The sequence below is a fragment of the Nilaparvata lugens genome, chromosome X (genome assembly GCF_014356525.2).
Source record: "Nilaparvata lugens isolate BPH chromosome X, ASM1435652v1, whole genome shotgun sequence".
In the NCBI taxonomy this organism is placed as follows: Eukaryota; Metazoa; Arthropoda; class Insecta; order Hemiptera; family Delphacidae; genus Nilaparvata; species Nilaparvata lugens.
Window position 1 is genome coordinate 55,103,859 of NC_052518.1, and position 21,725 is coordinate 55,125,583.

Genomic DNA, 21,725 nt, shown 5'->3' on the forward strand with positions numbered 1-21,725 from the left:
AGGAGAGTTGAAATAGCATAGTGTTTGGAGCAAGAAATATGAAGAGAAAACTCATAACGGCTAGAATGAATGTATTTCACTCATGTATATACATCATTCAAAAAGACCGGATGGATATATTGTATGATTCAAGAAAATATTGAAAAATCAAGAGAATGAACAACTCATATAATTTTTTAATTATCAACATAAATTAGAAAAGCACCTCTCTCAACAATTCAATCATAGCCTAGACACTTCTAGAATTCTACACACTATATAGTATAATTTCAAATAAAAATTAATTATGTTATTTGATTCAGTACATCGATACTTGAAAGTTATAAGTTATAACATCTTATTATTCTGCAAATTATAAGTAGAAAAAGGATACAACATATTGTCTTATTCCCCATGATCTATTATTGTATGCTCTGCAGTTCTCAAAGAGCTATCTTACAGCTATCAAAGATATCAAAGCTTACAGAGCTACAGATATAACGCTTACAGAGCTATCAAACATAGCTACAGATTTCTTACAGCTATCAAAGAGCTTTCTTACCTCTATCTTACAGCACAGATCCACATGAATCACACATTTCCACCTGATTCATATACAAGGTTAGTGAAAATCATGAGAACAATTAAATATAACACTATGAAAGAAAAACATTGATTTGTCAGATTTCTAATGTATTTGAAATCACACTAATGACATTCATAACATATTGTAGAAATCAATTGTAAATTAAAATTATTACTAGAATTCATAACAGATTGAACTGTATAATGAATACTAGAGAAACACTGATTGAACGTTTCAATCTCGATGAATGCAGGGATTACGATGAAATCTCCTCCGAGCGTCAAGAATTGTCCTTCAAGTGCTGTGATAGTGGGCCACTAACTTTCAATTACCAAGAGTAAGCCCACATTCACATCACATAGGACAGCATTCTATCGAGCAGGCTCTCCACACCTAAGTGAACTATGTTATTTGGATTTGAAATTCTAGTCTACAACTGAAATATAAGCTAGAATGGAATGTCAGTTAAGGGTCAGGTAACTTTCGCTCATTTACACAACTGATTGCGGTGACAACTAACTCATAAGCAAAATACGAAGTGATCAGAGAGCACTTGAAGTTTATAAAGAATGTTTCCAAGATATAAAAACTTCCAAAGTAGTTTCTTAGCATTAAAATAATGAGAAAAATCCAATGAACATGGATTGCTTCAAATTGTCTCAAATTGCTTCATTTTCAAGATAATGGCAGATTACAAATTTTTCTTTAAATTCTTAATTCTATAAATGTGTTACAGTCTTATTGGAAAAATAATTAAAAATTTTTATAGAGAAGTCTCATTAAAATTCTGTATAGAAAATATTATTAACTAATTGAGTTTATACAAATACAGTGGTCAAGATATTGGTATTGCGATTTAACTTTCGAGCATTGAAATAGATCTCTTCACATTTAAAATATCGTATCACCACCCATATTCCAGGGAAAATAATAATAATCTTATAATATATATTTCATCACATGAGAAAATGAGAACAGTATCAACATATAAATCCGGAGATTCCCTGAATAATGATTGTGTATGGTTCCATTCAAAAAAACAATCATGTGTTCGAAACTCATACTTACAGTTCTGTCATTTCACAGTACAATAATTATTTGAGCGAAATATTACCTTCAAAACTATTGATTGGGAATGAATTGAGAGTAGAATTTATTAGATAAATCAAATTTTGGCTTAATCTAAGATCTGAGATGAACCACAGTTGTTATTTGTAATAGCAGTGCAAGTCCAGGAATCCACTTTAAATTTGTCCAATTCTCTTAAGCCGGTGTAAGTGAGAACCGACCAAAGAGATGTCTTCATGGGGCGCTGATGGAACTAATAAACGACCCACAAAAACATCACATGGGCCGGTTATCAATGACCATTGATTGTCAAGGCAGCCAGATGTCGTGGTGGAGATGATGTTGCATGATTCCGATTCAATTGAATTATTTCATTCAATGTAGATCACAATCTACTTTTGCTGAGATTCTAGATAATGACTCAGAATTCAAAATCATTCTATAAAGCATTATTTGACTGAAAGATAAGAACACAATATTTTCTCTGCTTCTTCTAAAATAATTCTATTTATAAACTATCAACTCTGATACATCAATAATTGGATATAACTAACCGAATCAGCTACAATAAATCAGTCGATCATAACTATTTAGCTTTTTGGAAGATCCATTGAAATATGCCAACTGATCTTGGCTCATCAAAATCAGCATTAGTTTCATAAATTACATGAAGGAGCAGAAGGTGACATAAATGACCAGGAAATTTCATATAACATTGACTATGGTGGGGAAAATTGAATTTCACCACAGATAATAATCAATACTCCAATATCTATTCGTCTGATTCATCTTTGATTAAAATGTATGCATTCCTAGTTGCATACGAGATTTCAAGAAATGTCAGCGTGATGTTGACATTTCTCGATTGCCTTACATGAATGAATGTACGGTACGGAAAGAGATTTTCATCGAAAGCGCATGCGTACAGCTGCGAGATTTGAAGTGCAGTATTGTTGTCGCCGGCTTCGATTAGATTAGAGATTAGAGAGTTCCTTATTTATCTTATTTAGGGCTACTCGTGAAAATAAATAAAAATGTTTCGGCTATATGATATGCCATATTCTAACTAACCAATTTCATAAAGGGTACTTAGTTTTCTATTCTCCTTATTTATGTACCGTATGTTACAATATATAATGTCTTATAAACTAGTTTATATTTAATTACAGTTTTGTAATTATTCAACGAGTTTCACAAGGTATGTGAAATTGAATAATGAGTATAAAAATTGAATGCAATCTGAATAACGGTGAATATCAGGAAACGGAGCTTCGCTCTGGACTAAGAAAGCTTAAAAAACTTGTTTCGGAAGATGAAATTATAACGCATTTATGGTTCATATTTATGCATTTATTTAGTCACATACAATTATTTTTACAGTTATATGAGAATGCACAACAGGCTTATGCCCAAAACTGTCCCTTTTCAAATTCATACTACAGTCCAAATATCAAAATCTAGGTTGAGATACTATCACTCATTAAAATAACAATTTATTTACACTTCAAAAAACTAACACATCATCAATTACAAATAGATATACCATGAATTAGATTCAGAATGATATACTATGTTTGCTACAACATTTGTTCATATACTATGTACTATTCCACACTAACAGCATCTAGTTACTATTTTAGACTTTATGAAGTTGACATGTTTTATAAAAAAAAATAAACAAAAATAATTTTTTTTTGCTAGATTATGTTTTTCGTGAGATCAGCTGAGGAATAACCCACACATGCACTCGCTCGCGCACTTCCATTATCGACAGACGATAAAATTTCCAGCTGTTATTCCAACGATGAATTTATCCTTTGATGTCCTTCAGCAAGTTATCCCAGGGTTGAGACCTAGTGCAATCGAATTTTTATATCATAAACCTACTTTGTTCCAAATTTCGTGAGAATCGTTAGAGCCATTTTCGAGATCCAGTGAAATACAGACTTATGAACAGAAATTGCTCGTTTAATAGTATATAGTCCAGTCAATAAAGACATTAAAAAGGGGTGTGTTCGAAATTCATAATGTAGCTCTGATTTTTCAATATATTATTATTTTGGTGCATGAGAGAAGCCCAGAGCCAATTCGACCGAATTTGACTTATGATGCATGATTTTGGACCGCCTTGACGAGCCGAGAAAAAAGAAGTGTAGTACGATGAAATCTGAGCATTGTGTCAAAGGTTATAAGTGTTTGAAATTTTGATCCTTCAGGTATCCTCAAGCGCGCCTGTCCACTAGGAAATCCTGGAATGAAGTGCATTGAAATGAACTTATGTCATTGTGCAAAATATCAATGTGAGGACAATGTAGTTGGAGATGATGATTGAAGCTGAAAATTAGGTGTTTTTCACAATACAAGGAGCATTGTTGTCAGGTGTACCTGGAAATCTATTGGAGATAGAGCGCTCTACCTGATCTCAGATTGTAGAGCACAAAATTACGCGTAGAGGAATTTTGAACTATACATCTGAATGGTAACAATCGGAAGATATTGTTGATCAATTACTAAAATTCATCAAAATTGATTTTTTTTTCAAATTTCACTCATTCTTGAAAAATCATAACTCAGTACTCATTGGAGATGGAGAGTTCCGGATGATCTCATTCTATTCAGTATTGTATAAACTGAAAAAAGGCGAGAGCAAGTTTTTCTGTCCGATCACGAGATTTGGCAGAATTAGCTGAACACTGGAAAATACGAGGTTATTGGGCCACCCTGTATCTAGCACAAGGGAATTTTGCATGAAGAAAATGGTTCTGGACTTCTCTTATGTACTCAAATAATATATTGAAAATACAGAACTACAATATAAATTGCATGCACCAATGTATAGTGACTGGACTGATAGGATATGATAGTGAGATGTAACTACATAAATCGGCGGTGTTTCAACAAATATTTTTCGATTCTCTGAAAATGATGGAAAATGATGTATAGAACTGGCATGAAATTTTCCATGGGCCGTCAATAAGCTTGAATGTGGTTTGCAAAATTTCTTTTAAAAACAAGAAATCTCTGGCTAGCTATTAAATGTGCTATTAATCCAATACTCATCAAAATTTCTGATAATCATCAGATATTATTATCTCCAAGTGAAATTATGTGCTCTAAATCCAATACTCTATGTGCTATTTGAAGGCCTTGTCAGACCGATTACCGCCAGTACCGCTGGCGGTAGGGAGCTAGTCGAAGTTTTTTAGCAAGCCATGTCACATGCAGCTCGCACCGGCGGCGGTACTATCGAATAGTGGGAGGAGCCGGTTGCTGGTTGTGTTTTGATGGGAAACATAATTCTTTTTCAAAAAGAAAGAATATTATTATTTTAAATAATATCCCTCCCATCAACACATAGTTCCGCCACCGGTGCGAGCTGCATTGTGACATAGCTTTCTAAAAACGTCCGCTAGCTCGCTAGCGGCTCATAGAGCAAAAGGTGAAACAACTAAACATTTTAATTTCCCTGAATTTAGTTTAAATGTGAGCAGTGAAACAGTCAGCATTAGCATGAGATTAATAGCATGGAATCAAATAGCACTCACATTACTAAACATTCTAAGAAAGCATAGATTGACACCCCCCCCCCCCCACAACTCTCTGGATGGCAACCTCTCCAACGCTGTACGAAGGCTTATAAGGCAATCTTTACGTGATCATTCATATCTACAGTTCTAAAAGAAATATTGCAACAAAATTTATTTTGATGATTCCCTTACATCATTCTCTACAATTAATGTCACATAATATACCATCGTAGCTGCAACTGTTTAAAATTTATTTGTGTACAAGCTAAAATAGTTTGATATCCAACGTTTGCATCACAGAATACAACATGATTGTATTCAGCAATGCTGTATTTGTATTCTGTGGTTTGCATATATTTCTATTCACTTCAATAGATCAATTAGGCAAGCGTGCAACTGAAAAATGTTATCAATAGCACTACTTGTACATGTACTTGTACTTTTTTACCAATATAAATTAATACGTTCCTGATGGTCACAAAACAACATGATTATTATTCTTTGTAGAGCGGAAATATAATGAAATCATCACAACTTGAGTGAAATGATGAGTAAATTTTATTGCTGACGTGAATGACATCACTTGAATTGTCTTGATATTCTCATCCACAGACACTCTCTTCTTAAACTATTCACGACATGTAGGCCTATATAATGTAATGTATTATATTTACAACACCTTGTGTGAAATAACATCAGCTCGTTTTCAAACGTGTTTGACTTCAATGAATCAATACATTATTCATAGAGTATAAGTAATTGGTATAGGCCTACCTGTTTTTCTCTACGAGTAACAGAAATATTTTTTTTTTTGTAAGTTGACCACGAATACTGGTTAGAGTGGTCTACTTAGTTCCTACTTTTTAAATTGTAATTGGTTATGTTTTTTGTGAAAGGAATCGATAAATTTCATTTTCAATTTTCATGAGTTATCTGAATCTCATGTATAGCCTACTCAACTAAAGACTCCTTTCTTGTTCCTAGATGTTAGTTGTGGAGAACCTCTCGTGTGATCAAGACATGTAGGCTAATGTCATGCGGTAGTGGTATTTTTCCATAGTTGAAAACCCATTCTTCGAATGTATAATGCATTTACAGTAGGATATCAATGTGATAACTCAAATATTGAAATGGTTGGTATGTGTGTTGCATATGAACGCAGCAATCTGATAATATCCGATAGGAAGTAAAACTAGGTAATTTCTCATCACCACTTCTAAATAAATAAAAAGCTGGAGATAATCATAGAAACTGGCATTCGAAATGAAGGCCATTAGAGAGAATCTATTTCTTGATAAGAATAAATTAATGTAATATAGAAAACCAGCATCAAAATATCCTAGAGCGAAAAATTAGACAGATAGCCGACTAAAAAACACTAATACATTCCAATGATTGATAAAACATAATATGGTGCTATTTTTCTGAATAGTGTGTGAATAAATACTACTGTAATGCCATCGAATAAAGCTTACCAAGATATCATCTTTTCTATAATAATAGCTTAGCACTTTCAAGTCACGGTTGATCATTACCCAATTACTGTTTATCAGTTCCTCTCTTCAGTATATAAATCTGAAACTAATATTGTTTTTTTTTCTAAAATATGAATAATTATGTTTCTCGTGGTCACTTTGTACATCAATCAGAAGACTTCTATATACTAGAAGTTCTATTGTTAGCATGTTTAATTTGAACGCTTGCATAATGAGCTATTGAAGAAAGTATATAAGTTTGCAAACGTTGAAAACGTTTTCAAGTATGTTTATAAGTTTATAAGTTGAAACGTTTATATATGTATGCAAACTATTTCAGCTCGTACATGGATAAACTCTCAAACAGTGGCAGGTACGATGAAAAGGTATATTTCATTGATTGTAGAGAATAATAAGTGAAAGACATCCGAATTGGTTACATTCCAATATTTTCATTAAAACTAGATATATGCACGATTTACCTCACACTTGTCATATAAAGTCTTGAGACGGCTATGGAAAGGTAGCCATCCAGAGAGTTGGGGGGTCAAGCACGCTTCTCTCTGCGGAAAGGCAGCTATGTTTTCACAGAGAACAAGAGATATTGAAACTAATGGACACAGATTCAAACCAAGAAGAAAGATTTCTGCTAGACCTGAAATCGAAGTGTCCATATTAAAATCTGGACCCTGTTCATGTTGGGAGCTACAGCGACAACTAACTACAAACATCTCAAATTACAAGTCAGGCAACAATTTTTTGTTATAGCTCTGTAGGGCTACTAATTTGCACAAATACTTTCCATACTAATTGATACAAAAGATGTTTTTTTATATTGATGTGTTGAACATTAATAGAACCTCCTAATGTTTTAGACTTCATTCTAATTACTGAAATTGATTATTGAAATATTATAAAAATAGCATCATAAGCCATGCTTCTCACATTAAATCACAATAAATTTATCAACAACTCAACAAAGATATACACTATAGTTTTGTTGTAGAAGCCAAGAAACGATGTATATGAACATGCACGTTAAGCCGGCTCCAGACATGCATCATTCGGCAAACACTGAGCAGCGACTCGCCGAATCGCTAGTAGTGTGGATGGATGTTTGTCTATTCAGCAAGCAGCGAAAATTCATGCTCGTTGTTTCAGCCGGCTCCAGACATGCTGTATTCGGCGAACACCTAGCATACACGCCGAATCTAGAGTAGTGTGGATGGATGTTTGGTACTCGGCAAGAAGTGAACATTCGTGCTCGTTGTTTTCCCGGTCGGTGTGGGACTTTTGAACACATCAAATTGGACGAATGGCCATACCATATGTTAATATAGAGCTATAATCTAGAGATACTACCTCTCCGGAACAGATGGTTGAAATTGGTAACTAAAATTAATACCCAGTTCAATTTTGTAAGGTTGGCATTAAGTTGAGGAAGGTTTCTAAACAAGATTTGAGTTCTGTCACTTTATTATCATGGGCGTACAAGGAGAATGCACTAAGTGCAATTTTTCCAAACTTTGATTTTTCATTATTTTTAAATTAATTCTATAAATTATGAATATCAAATCATATCAAATCAAATAATCAATTATCAAACAAATAAAGAATATTTCATTTCCTGCAGTATGATATTATTTTGTGAAAAATCACTATAAGGAAATTATGATTGATGTTAGAAATTGGAAATTAATTTCATGAGAAATTTACTTTTATAGACTTAGTGGATTTTCCTTGTATGCCCACGTATGTAAGTACCAAGTTGAAGAACGTAACTATATTATAATAAAGAAAAAACTGGCTTATACACGTACGGGATGGGAAAATTATGTTTCATGCATCATCACGCCTAAACTAGTGGATTGAAATTAACTTGAAATTTCGCATATATATATATAATTGACCGAAGATGGTTTAAGGCTACTTCAAGCTCTTCAAGATTCTGCTCACTCAAGTTTTTAATTACGGTAGTCAACTTTTAAAATAGACCCTTGCTGAGCACGGGTTACCTGCTAGTTGATGAATAATTCAAATCTTGATGAAAACTAGATAATAACCAGTCCCGTCCAGGTTACTGAATTATTAAAATGTTTTAAAATTTCTACAAATATTTTTTTTAATCAATCGAAGTTAAAATTCTAGGGCTTTCCATGTCCTATACAGTTATTGACCCGGGTACATAGGACTAGTTTGGTTTATTTATATCATATAAATAAACTTTTATTTTATATAAGCAAGAAGTGCATCTTCAATATCGAGATCCATGTCATTTTATTTATTTGTTTGGTTAGCACAAATTTAATAATACAATGATCGAAAAAAAAACAGGCTATTGCCTAAAACTTTTCCAATTTCCTAATTTAGTATCAAATTGTCCAAATATTATACATAGGTTATGTCCATTTCAATTTATACTCCAAATCACAATCTGAGAATATAGATTAGAATAAAACTTTCGTAAAAACATGAAACAAACTTAAAATTCACAAAATAAAGAATGAAACCACTTTAATTTTGAACTCAACTTAGCTGTTTCATGTTGACAGTAGATGACATTCAGTTGACGAGTATTTGCTATTCCCAAAACGAGCAAGTGCTCGGCAAACCACGCATGTGTGTAGATGTGTGCTCGTTAATCGGCAAATATCAAGATGAATAGTTCGCCAAACGCCGAACATTCGCTGCTTGCCGAATGACACATGTCTGGAGCCGGCTTTAGCACGTATCAGAGTGGATTTGGGAGAAACAAGAGCGAGTCAAAGAATTCGGATAGTAGAAGATAAATGCTGCATTGAGAAATCACAGAATGTGATTACTTGATTCAGTGTGAATGGAATCATTGTGAATCACGAATCACATAATCACGAATCCAGAATTCAGTTACTGATATGATTAATCATTTCAATACATTCTTGTAATCAAGCACAAACTTCATGTTATTGTTGTATCGTCTTCCAGACTTAAATAATTGTATATAATAGTTCATAATTCGAGTCTTCAAATAATCAATTTCCATTTTGAAGTGTCAATCAATAAATATTTATGTTTTAAACGTCAATCATTCAAGTGACAATAAACTCAAAATGCATAATCAGTTGGATGGTCGAGGGTTAACTCCAGTTTCTACAACCTACAGTACCTACTGTTGGAAAAACAATTTCCAAAAAATTATTCTTCCAAGATCTGAAAGCTGCCAAAATCTCTCTGATAGTGAGATAAGAAAAAGCTTATTTCACCACTCACGTTCAACAATCAAAATAACCGTCAAAATAGTTGTCAGAATTTATTGTTGGCTGTCAAAAATGCAATTAAACTATTAAAAAAGAGTGAAAGATTGTTTGATAGTTCAGTTCCATGCACGCTATAAATATTGAAGTAGAAGGTCTATGTACTCCCCATCAATTCGTGAAATCTTTACATTGTTTCTTTTTGTCAATAGATACGTTTCTCTATCAAGGAATGTAATAAACATGTAAATGAAAAAATACTGTACACATCTGTATCATGTGTACACATCTGTAACACATCTGCTAAAATTAGAAGTAGCGAAAATTCTGCTATCAAGCTAGTCTACTTCTGGAAAGTGAAGGTTCTCTTTAAAAAAATATATAGAAAGTTAACCATGCTCAAACGATTTGAGTGACAGGAACACATTGTTATACAGTAAATTGAACAAAAAAAAGCTTCTTTTTTCTGTATGTTGAACGTTCCAACAATTGATCAAGCTCTGAGCATGGACATTCGACCATATTATATTTGATCAAGGTTGGTGGAAAGATAAATGACCATCAGTCTCCAATGTTAGAATCTCGATAAAGTTCGTTCAAATGTAAGAGATTATTCAATTCCGCCTTATCCAATATAACACGTTAGTAAGTAGATATATCAATAGAGGAACTTTTTCAATCATCGACATCTTCGAACCACGCTCCAGCGGTCAACTTTTTAGAAAAGACACAATAAAATAACACTGATCACTAAACATAAGATCGTATAATCAAGAATTCATTGGGATGAGGATGATGATGAGCTTGTGTTATTCTCTAATGCGATGTTTGCAATGATGACAATGAACTGTCAATGAGCCTAGTCACTCAAGGACATTTGATTGGAGCAAGTCTCAAACGCAGTGATATTAATAACAATAGCTATTCCAGATTACAGTAAAGACATTGGCCTACAGCTAATCTCTATGACCTATCAATACTAGAGAATCTCTGTGTATCTAGATATATTGTAATAATACTATTTACTAACACCTGATATCGAAGATAAAGGAATTGTCTGTCTCTAGAGTCAAGAAGATAGAAATCTTTCTGTTCCAATACAGTTTTTTTAAAGATTGAGAAATGTCTTTCAAAGATCAATTTCAAATTGAAAAGTTGTAAAACTATGACCAAATCCCAATAATTATTGAACTCAAAACACATGAATATGATTTGAAAGAAATTCAAATGTACAGATGAAAAGAATTTGTACAGATGAATCCTGAAGTCAGATGCTACATTGAATGATATTAATGAGCTTGTGTTATTCTCTAATGCGATGTTTGCAATGATGACAATGAACTGTCAATGAGCCTAGTCACTCAAGGACATTTGATTGGAGCAAGTCTCATTTTCATTTTCTCATTTGTCATTTTCCATTCCAATTTAAATAAATTCATTTTCCATTCATTCTAGTTTCAATCCTTTTGAATATTATCGTGATCGACAACCTGATATAAAGTCAGTCTTTCACATTTACAATATATATCAATTATTAATTTGTATCATTTCAGACGAGTTTCAAAGCACCATCTTTATTTTAGATGTCCTATCTTTAGCGTGTATGGACTTGATACTCCTTGATACTCAAAGTTAGGCTCTCTTGTATTACACACCTACCTATTACGCAAGTCTATGTATCTATCTATCGACTATCTAGTATCTAGTATCTAGTATCTAATATCTAATCTATCCAATTTATATAATATATAGTATCTATCGACTATATTATAATAATTTTTATGTAGACTAATTTAGATCTCACATCTCCTACTCGTCAAAGTCTATTTAACTTCTTCATAGCAATGGCATCAATCTTGCGAATCGCCAATAATAGCCAGTCTATGTATTTTAGTATCGATACTCACTGGTTTTAATGTAGGCCTCTTCCCAGCCAATGCCAATTTTAGAAACGTAAATTACGTAAAAACGTAAAATTTTGAAAGCCACAAGTGCCATATCCACTAGTAAATTGAACAGACTCAATAGTTTTCCTGTTTCTCAAGCAAACGTCACCTGTCTTCTCACATTGGCATTTTGGCAATGTGAAATGAAATGAAAAAGATTTTATTCATCCAAAAACTAGTAAAATAACAGGAAAAATCTGTTCCTTATCATCTAAACATAGACATTTACATTAATAATGATGTAACAAAATGATCAGATTCTTTTATAAGAATGAATAAAACAAAAAACGCCCCGAGGACTAGCCTGTGTGGGGTGGTATGCATAAATCTTAAAACTAGAGCTAAGAACTACGTAGATGGGTAATTTGATGCGACCGACTGGTCTCTGAATATTACAAATATACTGCTAGAATGACATAAATTAGAAGAAACAAAGTGGACTTCACATAAATGAGCTATTATAATAGGATATACAATTCTTAAAATACACTGACTACCAAATGTATCATATAAAATTTACCTCTAACTCTATAAGGGGTATGATGACAAATGATGAAATCATTTCACATAAAGTAATTCCACGGGAAAAACATAGAGATACAAATACAAAGTATACGCACAATAATTCAGTGTAAGAGACCATATGCAAATATAATGACATTGAATTGCAAAGTACAACAGGTTGAGTTATATCAGGGATATATGAGAAAAGTATTAGTATCCTCTAATTGCATAAGGTACTCCTTCACTTCTTTAAGAAAAGTGTGTTTATTATTCAATAATTTTAGTGTAATAGGGAGTAAATTATAAAACTTTGGAGCCAAGAAGGAATAAAATTTTTTGAATAAAGTTAAATTTGGTCTTGGGATATTCACATCCAATCGATTTCTCAAAATATAATTTAATCCAGGTCTTTCACACCTCCGTTCAGTGCTGGCTCTATCGAAGAAAATCTTTAGTACTTTATGAATATATAAATTTTGGAATGCCGATATCCTCATTGCTCTAAACAAAGGTCTTGAATGTTCAACATACCCTGCATTACAAGCCATGCGGATGAATGACTTCTGCAATGTAATCAATGGTTTGAGTGTTGTATGTTATGCTCCTCCCCAAATGGATAACCCATACTGTAATTTTGAATCAGCAAAAGCATAGTATAACATTCTCATCACATCAGGGGGACATATAGATTTGAGCATATAAAATATTCTTGTGCATTTCATAAGTTTATTTTTCAAATGCATGACATGTGACTTCCATGTTAGATTACAATCTAACATAAGCCCTAAATACTTCATTTCTTTAACTTGCTCAATTGAAGGGCAATCGCAATTATTGGCTATACATGAAATTTCGTGATATTTCAAAGGGGCTGTGAATGAAAACATTTTTCTTGGATTGAAGATAATATATTTGGACTTGGGACTCATTACCATCCAATTCATCCCTTCAATTGGTTAATATTCGATTGATTTTTATTCATTGATTCATCCAGGGATTTGGCCTTGCAGAATAGAGCTGTGTCATCAGCAAATGATGATAGCTCTCCTTCAAACTTTCCATTGCATAGATTATCTATATATATCAAAAAAAGAGGCCCAGAAAGTACTGATCCTTGTGGAATGCCATGTGAAACCACTTTAAAGTCACTCAAATCCGTACCTACTCTAGCTCGTTGCGACCTGTTAGCCAGGTAGGAAGCAAACCATTCGAGAGCCACACCTCTAATGCCTGCTCTATTCAATCTATACAACAGTATTTTGTGATCGAATGTATCAAAAGCCTTCATGACATCAATGAAGAGTCCTGCGCAAATGAATCCTTCATTTAGACCATTATAGATTTTATCCAGAAAAAAACAACAAGGCATCTCCAGTATTCAGTTTCCTTCTAAATCCATATTGTTTGATACTGAAATATGAATTCTTATTCAGAAAATTAACTAGACGCTTCTTTATAATTTCTTCATAGATTTTAGAAAATATCGATAGAAAGGCAATTGGTCTGTAATTGGAGGGGTCAAGTTTATCTAATTTTTTGTGCAATGGTATTATTAATGCTAGTTTTAAGTCTTGTGGGAATTCTCCCGATGCCATACTAAAATTTATTAAATACACTAGTATATCCAATATTTTTCAGATATGTTTTTAATGAGAATTGGTGTTATTTTATCAAAACCTGGGGACTTTCTATTGCTGAGATAATTTATTACGGATGATACTTCAGTTACATTTGTAGGAATTAAAAAAATAGAGTTCAGATTACAGTTATCTGTGAAACTATTTTTAATGGCATCGTCATTCTGCAGGTAATGTCTCTATCTCTACATATTTTATTCCTTAAATCTTTGGCAATTTCAGAAAAAAACTCATTGAATATGTTAGCTACTTTATCATCAGACGATTCTTTCAAATTGTTTCTATCTTTAAGACTAATCATATTGTTACTATTTTTAGTTTTTTCCCAATTATATCGTTCATTACATCCCACTGTTTCCTTGGGTTACCATCACTACCTATGAATTTATTTCTGTAATAAGCTTCTTTACATATTTTTATTTCGTAGCTTAGGGAGGTCTTAGCGTGATTATATTTCAGTTTCGAACCTTCATTGTTTGGGTATTTCTTGCATTCTCTGTATAGGGAATTTTTTCTATAACTTTTTCCAACAAATCATTGTGCATCCATGGTTTTATTTTTTTTGTTCTAGAAATATTGCTGCTATTGTTAATATTATCTTTTGAATGCTTCCCTATCATCAATTTGAATATATCAAAAAAACTCCTGAAAGCTAATGATGCCGAAGATGCTGTATAGACCGGGGACCAATCGCACTTATCTAGTTCTGAATTCAAGGAACGGTAGTCTATTTTGTAGGAGTGGCTGACTGTTTTTCTAAAGACTGGCTGCCCAAAATTAACGTGAGAGATTATCATGCAATGGTCAGTTATTTGGGAATCACAAACCTTGTTTTCACAAGTCATACCTATTAAATTAATGCTACATCCAAACAAAGCGTGATCTATGATAGAATCTGTTTCTTGGGTGATTCTAGTGGGTTCATAAATTCTACATTCTAATCCAAAGCTTGCTAAAAAAATTCTATAATTATCAACGAAACTATCATTCTTTAGCAGATTTATGTTCATGTCTCCACTAATCAAAACGTTTTTATTGTCGATGCTCTTCGTGAATTTTTGAAACTCATCAAGAAATACATTTTTACTGTATTCATGCAAACGATACATCCCAATGATATCAAAAGATCTATTGTGTGAAATCCTAATGTGAACGTAGTCGAATGCAGTACAATCGTTATTGGATATATGCTGACACTGGATGTCATTAATGATAAACATACAAACTCCTCCAGCTCTATGCTGGCGATTGCATTTCGCATATCTGAAGTAACCTTCAATGTAATATAGATCTAATTCATCGTCATCAATCCATATTTCTGTTAGGATGATGACGTGTGGCTTCTTTTGTAAGCATTCCAGCTTCGTCAGAAATAGATCAAAATTTTTTCTCATACTTGTTATATTTTGTTGAATCACTATTAAACCGGCATGAAGTTCATTTAATATATATGGTTGAAAATTAATCATCTATCTGGTGGAAATTGACTTCATTTTTTTTTTTAAATCCTGATTCATTAAAAACATTTGGGATCATAATACATTGGTTATTGGTTAAAGACAATAAATGCTATATAATACTTTCCTTAGTTAATCTACTATCGTAATATAATATATAACTAATTAATGAGATAATTGAAATTTATGATATGGATAAGAGCAATATTAACGGAGCATTAATTGATCCGGAAATGGAAAAAAAAAGAACTTACAGATTAAAATAGTCATTCCTTCAGGGCAGTCACTTGATCGAGACTGGTGAGAACGATGACTTTATCTCCCTCTGTTTTTCTCAGGAATACTTTGCCGTTCTTCACCCACATGAATGCAAAGTTCTTTTCTTTCTTCACGAGCAGCATTCAAGATTTTTCGACGATTCTGCGTGAGACTTTCATTGATGTTAATTGTGTCGGCGGGTCCACTACTGAGTCCTATATCGCTTGTGTTGAAGTTGCGTTTCACTTTTCTTCTTTGTAGTAGCTCCTCCTTCACGAATCTTCGGGTGAATTTGTCGATTATCCCCCGCTTCCTTCCGTCCTGCTTGTTGCCCAGGCGATGGCAAGCGTTGATGCTTTCTTCAGTCAATGCAACATCGAGAGATTTGGCGATCGTCTTCACAGTTTCCACCACGTTTTCATTGTTGATTTCCGGAATGCCATTTATCTCCAAGCAGTTAACGCGCGAGTATTGTTCGGCATCGTCCAATTGGTATTCCATGGCACTAACCTTTTTTCGCACCATAGCATTCTCTTGAGTGAGTTTGTCGAAATTAGTTTCGTAGTCCTTCGGTTGCTTTGATTGATCTTCAACAATTTTGACTAAGTCCTCGATCCTTTGGTGACATGCTTCCACAGATTTGCCGAGCTCGGTTTCGAGAGATTTGAATTTTTCATTTGTTTCTCTTTCAAATAAGCAAGTACCTGTGATTCCGTATTTCCTTCCAATATGGCTAATTCCACTCGTCGACTATTTCTTCTCAGGTTCCTGCATGGCGTACATCTCCAGCAGCTATCCTCTCCCCAAAAAAGCTTATGTCGTTTGCAGATAGGTTGACACAGGCGCCATGGTATACGTTCACACAATCACTGCACTGAATCTTCGGCCTCTTACCACCAATCGATTTTTTACACTTGTTACATTTGTCACTCATATTGAATTTACGGATATGAAGAATATAGAATTTGATATGAAGAGAGAAAGAGTTAATAAGCGAAGTGAGTTTATGACTATGAAGAGAGAATGAGTCGATAAGTGAAGTCAAATTGTATCGTCGGAACAGGAATGCCTTAGCTAGCACGTACACACAGATAAGCGACCAGTCAGCCGAGTTACAACCGTCCACATCGAGCCCTCGATCATAACTTCAATGTCAAAATATCTTTTCTCCAACTTCACCATTGTTAATCACCTCCAATTTTTATGATATTTCGTTAATTTATTTGATAAATCGGTTATGACTGATAAAAATCAGCCTTAGCTACCACTAATTCAATTGGAGAGCTTATGTTTTTTATATGCTGAGTTCTCCATTTAATATTTAATTCTTGAAAGTGAATTATAGAATAGTAATTCATCTGGAGAAAAAAGTAATATAATGTCACTATGAAAACACATGATGTTTATTACAAGTAACAAGTTCGTTATTTAGTCCAGCCATAGAGGGAAAAGTTGAGAAGACAATTTTTGACCACGCAGTTCTTTTAAGGGTAGTAAGGAGGTAAACATATCAAAAGTCCCCACCCCTACCCACTGTGCTGAAGGGTTGGAAGTGGTTTAAAGTTACCATTTTTTTGGTTTCTCGCATATAACTCAAAAACTATGTATCCTAAGGACTTGACTGTAATATAACAAATTAAAGCTTACATAACTTCTTACAATATTCATTCAACCACCCTCATCCCCTTAACACATGAGTTAGGAATGGGGAATTTTCATATGTTCTCCACCTAACTAGTCTCAACAAAGCTGCAAAGTCAAAAAATTTGTTTATAACATTTTCTCCAAATTCCTTTGTCAATTGTTCTATTGTTGCAAAAATGGAGATTTCACACTCAACACTAAAGCTTCTGCAAAAGATGTAGGGAAATTCGTAAAAGTGTGAAATTATACATCAAATTCAAGAGAATTTAATGCTTTATAAGATTATTATCAATATGGATCTTTCATATCGATATTTGAAAATTTAAAAGAGCAAAAATAGAAAGAAAATTGGTGGCAAACATGTTTTTTTCAAAAATGTCACACCTTCAAGAGTGGATATCTCGGAAACTAGAGGAGAGATGGAAAAAATTGTGAGTTGAATATTGTAGTAAATTATGTAAGCTTTAATTTCTTATATGACAGTCCTTAGGATCAATAGTTTTTAAGTTTTATGTGGGAAACCAAAAAATGGTATCTTCAAACCACCCCCACCCCCTTAGCACTCCACAGTACTGTTGAGGGTTGTAAGGAGATGAACATATCAAAAGTCCCCACCCCCTTAGAAAAGTGGGTGGGGATCCTGTCAACCCTCAACACACCACAGTTCTGTTGAGGGTTGTAAGGAGATAAACATAATATCAAAAGTCCCAACCCCTTAGAACAGTGGGTAGGGGTGGGGACTTTTGATATGTTTATCTCCTTACAACCCTCAACAGAACTGTGGAGTCAAAAATTGTCCTCCAAACATTTTCCTCTTCATCCTTTCTTGAGTATTCAAATGCTAATTATGCTAGAGTAGCCACAAGATGGTGTGGCGAATCATCTGATATTTGCCACCTGTGATTAACAGCCTGTTTTCAATTTCAACATGTATTAGTTTGTTTATTAATATTTTATCAGTTCTATTTTGTCATCTGCGAATTAAAACATCTAATCATTCAGTTTATTTCATTCAGTTTCATTTAACCTATTTTATCATAGAAGATCCAAAAAGCAAATTTCTCATATCGGTGATCCCGACGTGATGGACAACAATCATTTTTATATATATTTCTCGTGAGTAAAGTTACCTGGATACGTTACTCAAGCTATTCACTACGATGGATGGAAAATAAATTACTACTCGACGTGAACAGTTAACAATTTACAATGACAGTTCACAATATAGCCTACAGCATCAATTAGCTAATTTTTGCAGAGAGTTTAAAACTCTAAAATTTTTTTTTAAAACTTTGTTAACCCATAAACAGTTCCCAAATAATCATGAAATTTTGCATTGAACAATTTGAAGTTTGTCTTTGAACATTTTATTCAAGATCAATTATATATATTTTTTTTCATATCAACAAATATTGCAGGAAACATAGTATATCATTCTAAATTAGAGTATCAATATCAAAATTTTCAAAGTTGATCATCATTTTACTGTTTAAAGTGTTATTTTGTAACTCGATTGGGTTTAATAAAAATGTAAATTTGAACTTTTCTGCTTTCAAATGTTTGGACTAGAAATTGGACTTAAATTCAAAAGTGTATGGAAAATAAACTGCATTTTGGACTACCGTATTTTTAGTGTATACATCAACATTCGGGGAAGGAACAGTTTTTTGGGTGTGCCTGTTGGTCCTTCCTCAATCATTTAAAAGAATTATGTTCTGTGTATCAATAAATAAAAATAATATAAACTTTGCTTTTATGCTCCTATGCTTTTGTAATTCAGAGCGAAGCTCGGTGCCCTGATATTTAATTATTATCAAGAAAATAGAAAATAATATTAGATTAAAAAATATGATAATTTTAGTTACGGTTATTTTATTATATAAATGGCTCTGTAATAGAACAGTCTGTGACAAAATAAAATCAAGTATGATGAATTGGCAACCCTGTTCTTCTTTCTTCCATCACAGCAATTATAACGTGGACCTCACCATAGTGAATTTATAGGCACCTGTTCTGTTGAAATATTCAAAGACGGATATCATGTTTGGACTTTTGAGGAACGGGCTCCTGATATCATTTTTTTTAACTCTGCACTTCTACTTGCAATAATGATGTGAAATGTTTCAAGCACACGAGTCTCAAGATTTTCACTTTTCAAAAGTGATATATCACTTGACCACTGCTCGCTGAACAAAATGTAACTTATGACGACCCCAACAGAGCTGTCTAGCTCAAAAACTAATTTGTATCAGGTACAAGATCGCAGTTCTAGAACAAATCAACTATGTGCGAAGCCATCCAACGAGTTCTGAGCCGAACGAACGAGAAAGCCAAAGAACGAGTACAAGTTGATACTCCAACCAAAATGAGAATTCAATAAAACTATAAATCACTGATACTCATCATAACACTAACTCCCTTGCTTTCAAAAAACCTGAACGCGAGAAATCAATGGCAAAAACTTCTGTTTCATAATTATTGTCTCGCAAATTATTAATCACTGAAGTTTTCTTTGAAACTCATATCTCATAACGAATAACCTGAGTGACACATCTTGAGGAAGAAACCCACAGACAAAATAAGCGTGATTGTTTATCGGGATGATCAATGTACAGAATATTAGTAACTTCCGATCCACTGGCAGGTTATAAAAATCATAGCAAGTGTCAGCTAGTGGAGCAGGCCTCAAGCAGACATCTACCAACGGAAGTATCGAGAGCACGTTACTCATCCAATCTGAGCGATAAGCTACCTGTATGCAGCCAACTGTTGGGTCAACCAACTTTCCAACAATACTTTAATATTAACTAATTTGTGCAAGGATGATTAAATGTTTGTTAGGCATAAGAGTGATTCATGAGATGAAGCATGTGTGATATCTATTTAAAAATGTATTTTTTCTATTGTTATGTAATAATTAATCAACAGAATGTCACAGTTGAAGTGATAGTAGAAGAGATGATTGGTAAGGGAGATGTAATCAATAATAATTCAAAGTACAGAAATAGAATTAAAGATCTCAGTATCATGACTGTAATCTAGCAGCTGCGGCAATTTGAAGCCATCTAATACTCAGAACTGAATTAAGTAGTAATCCAAATATAATTTTTGACAAAATTTCCTATTCAAGTTTTTAAGCTCTAGTTTCATCAGTGTAATTCCTACGTATATTCTGAATTTGAATGCCTAATTGACATTTGGGAAAAGTTTTTAAATTCACCAAAAAGTCAAATCCTCTTCAAGGTGAAAGTTTATTTTCGTGGAGTGGAATTTTTGGTACTGTTGAAGTTTCTCAGTTATTTGAATCATTAAAGTCTTTGGTTTTTGGTACGTATATGAACTAGATCTAGAGATTTTGAAATTTCTAGTCATTTTTGAAATCAATTATGAATAAATGAATCAACAATACCCGGATTGAGTAGACCAACATTGATTGAACGTTATTTGAAAAATCACGTTTTCATAATGATTTTTGGAGATTTTAAAAATTCCCAGGACATTTGCGATCATTTTTAACAATGTGAGAGGAGATAAATTCATTTACATATTACTTCTTATTGGTCCCATTTCCATATGATAAATCGGAAGGAAAAGAGTGATCCGTCGATCCACCCACGAAATGTGACGAATTTCTTTCATTGATGAATAATTGCCAATTATTGTGAACGAACAAAGTGTTTTATCGCAGATGCGAGAATTGAAATTTTCATCAAGAATTCCATAGTGAATATTATTCACAGGAAATGGATTCAGATTCAAACCGGAAGTGAAATACGATTACAAATTTCTAACTGGACGTGAAACTTGATCATGAATCTCAGAGAAATGCTCATATTATGGACAGGAAGTGGAATTTGATTACAAATCAGAATCTGGAGTAGAGTTTGGCGAATTATAACACTCGATAACTGGAATGATTCGACGGTGGAATTTATTATTGATAAATTACGTATTGTATGTACAACGATGATGAGAGAATAATGTATACTTGTTTTCCGACTGAATCGTTTCAGTTCGTGATCATTCATTATTTTTTTGATGTTCTATATTCTTGCCGACTCAAATCTCTAATCACAAAAGAATACGAAGAATACATGAATTTCTCATAGAAGAAAATTGAAGAATTCAATTTTAATGAATTATGATACTATTATTCTACTTTCCAAAGTCCTTCTCGCTGGTGATGAGTTCAATAGTGATAATCCATAAAACTCTGATTATTTTTTTCAGTAAGAATTAGAAAGGTTTTCAGAGAAAAATATTATAATACTATTCATTTGCTAGAGAAAATCTGAATCATTTGAATTATTACCTGACCGTTCACCTTATCTCCAGTTTACTCTAAATGGAATATCCCAATTATTTATAGTGAGTAAATGAATCATTTGAGTGAGTTCTGTGCTTTATAAAC

General features: G+C 33.2%; 1 protein-coding gene across 2 annotated transcripts in view; it reads right to left on the reverse strand.

Annotated features, from left to right (window-relative positions):
* Positions 1-3,168: 3,168 nt before the first annotated feature.
* Positions 3,169-21,725, reverse strand: part of LOC120355058 — a 38,260-nt gene continuing 19,703 nt past the window's right edge. Inside the window, exons 1-2 of one of the 2 annotated variants that reach the window (XM_039443352.1) lie at positions 15,667-17,322; positions 3,169-3,486 (exon numbers count right to left, since the gene is read on the reverse strand). In XM_039443352.1, coding sequence (XP_039299286.1) covers positions 15,728-16,195 — 468 coding nt within the window. In that variant the 5' untranslated portion in view covers positions 16,196-17,322 and the 3' untranslated portion in view covers positions 3,169-3,486; positions 15,667-15,727. Of the gene's footprint in view, positions 3,487-15,666; positions 17,323-21,725 lie in introns of those variants that run through there. The other variant, XR_005573400.1, reaches the window with a different exon arrangement.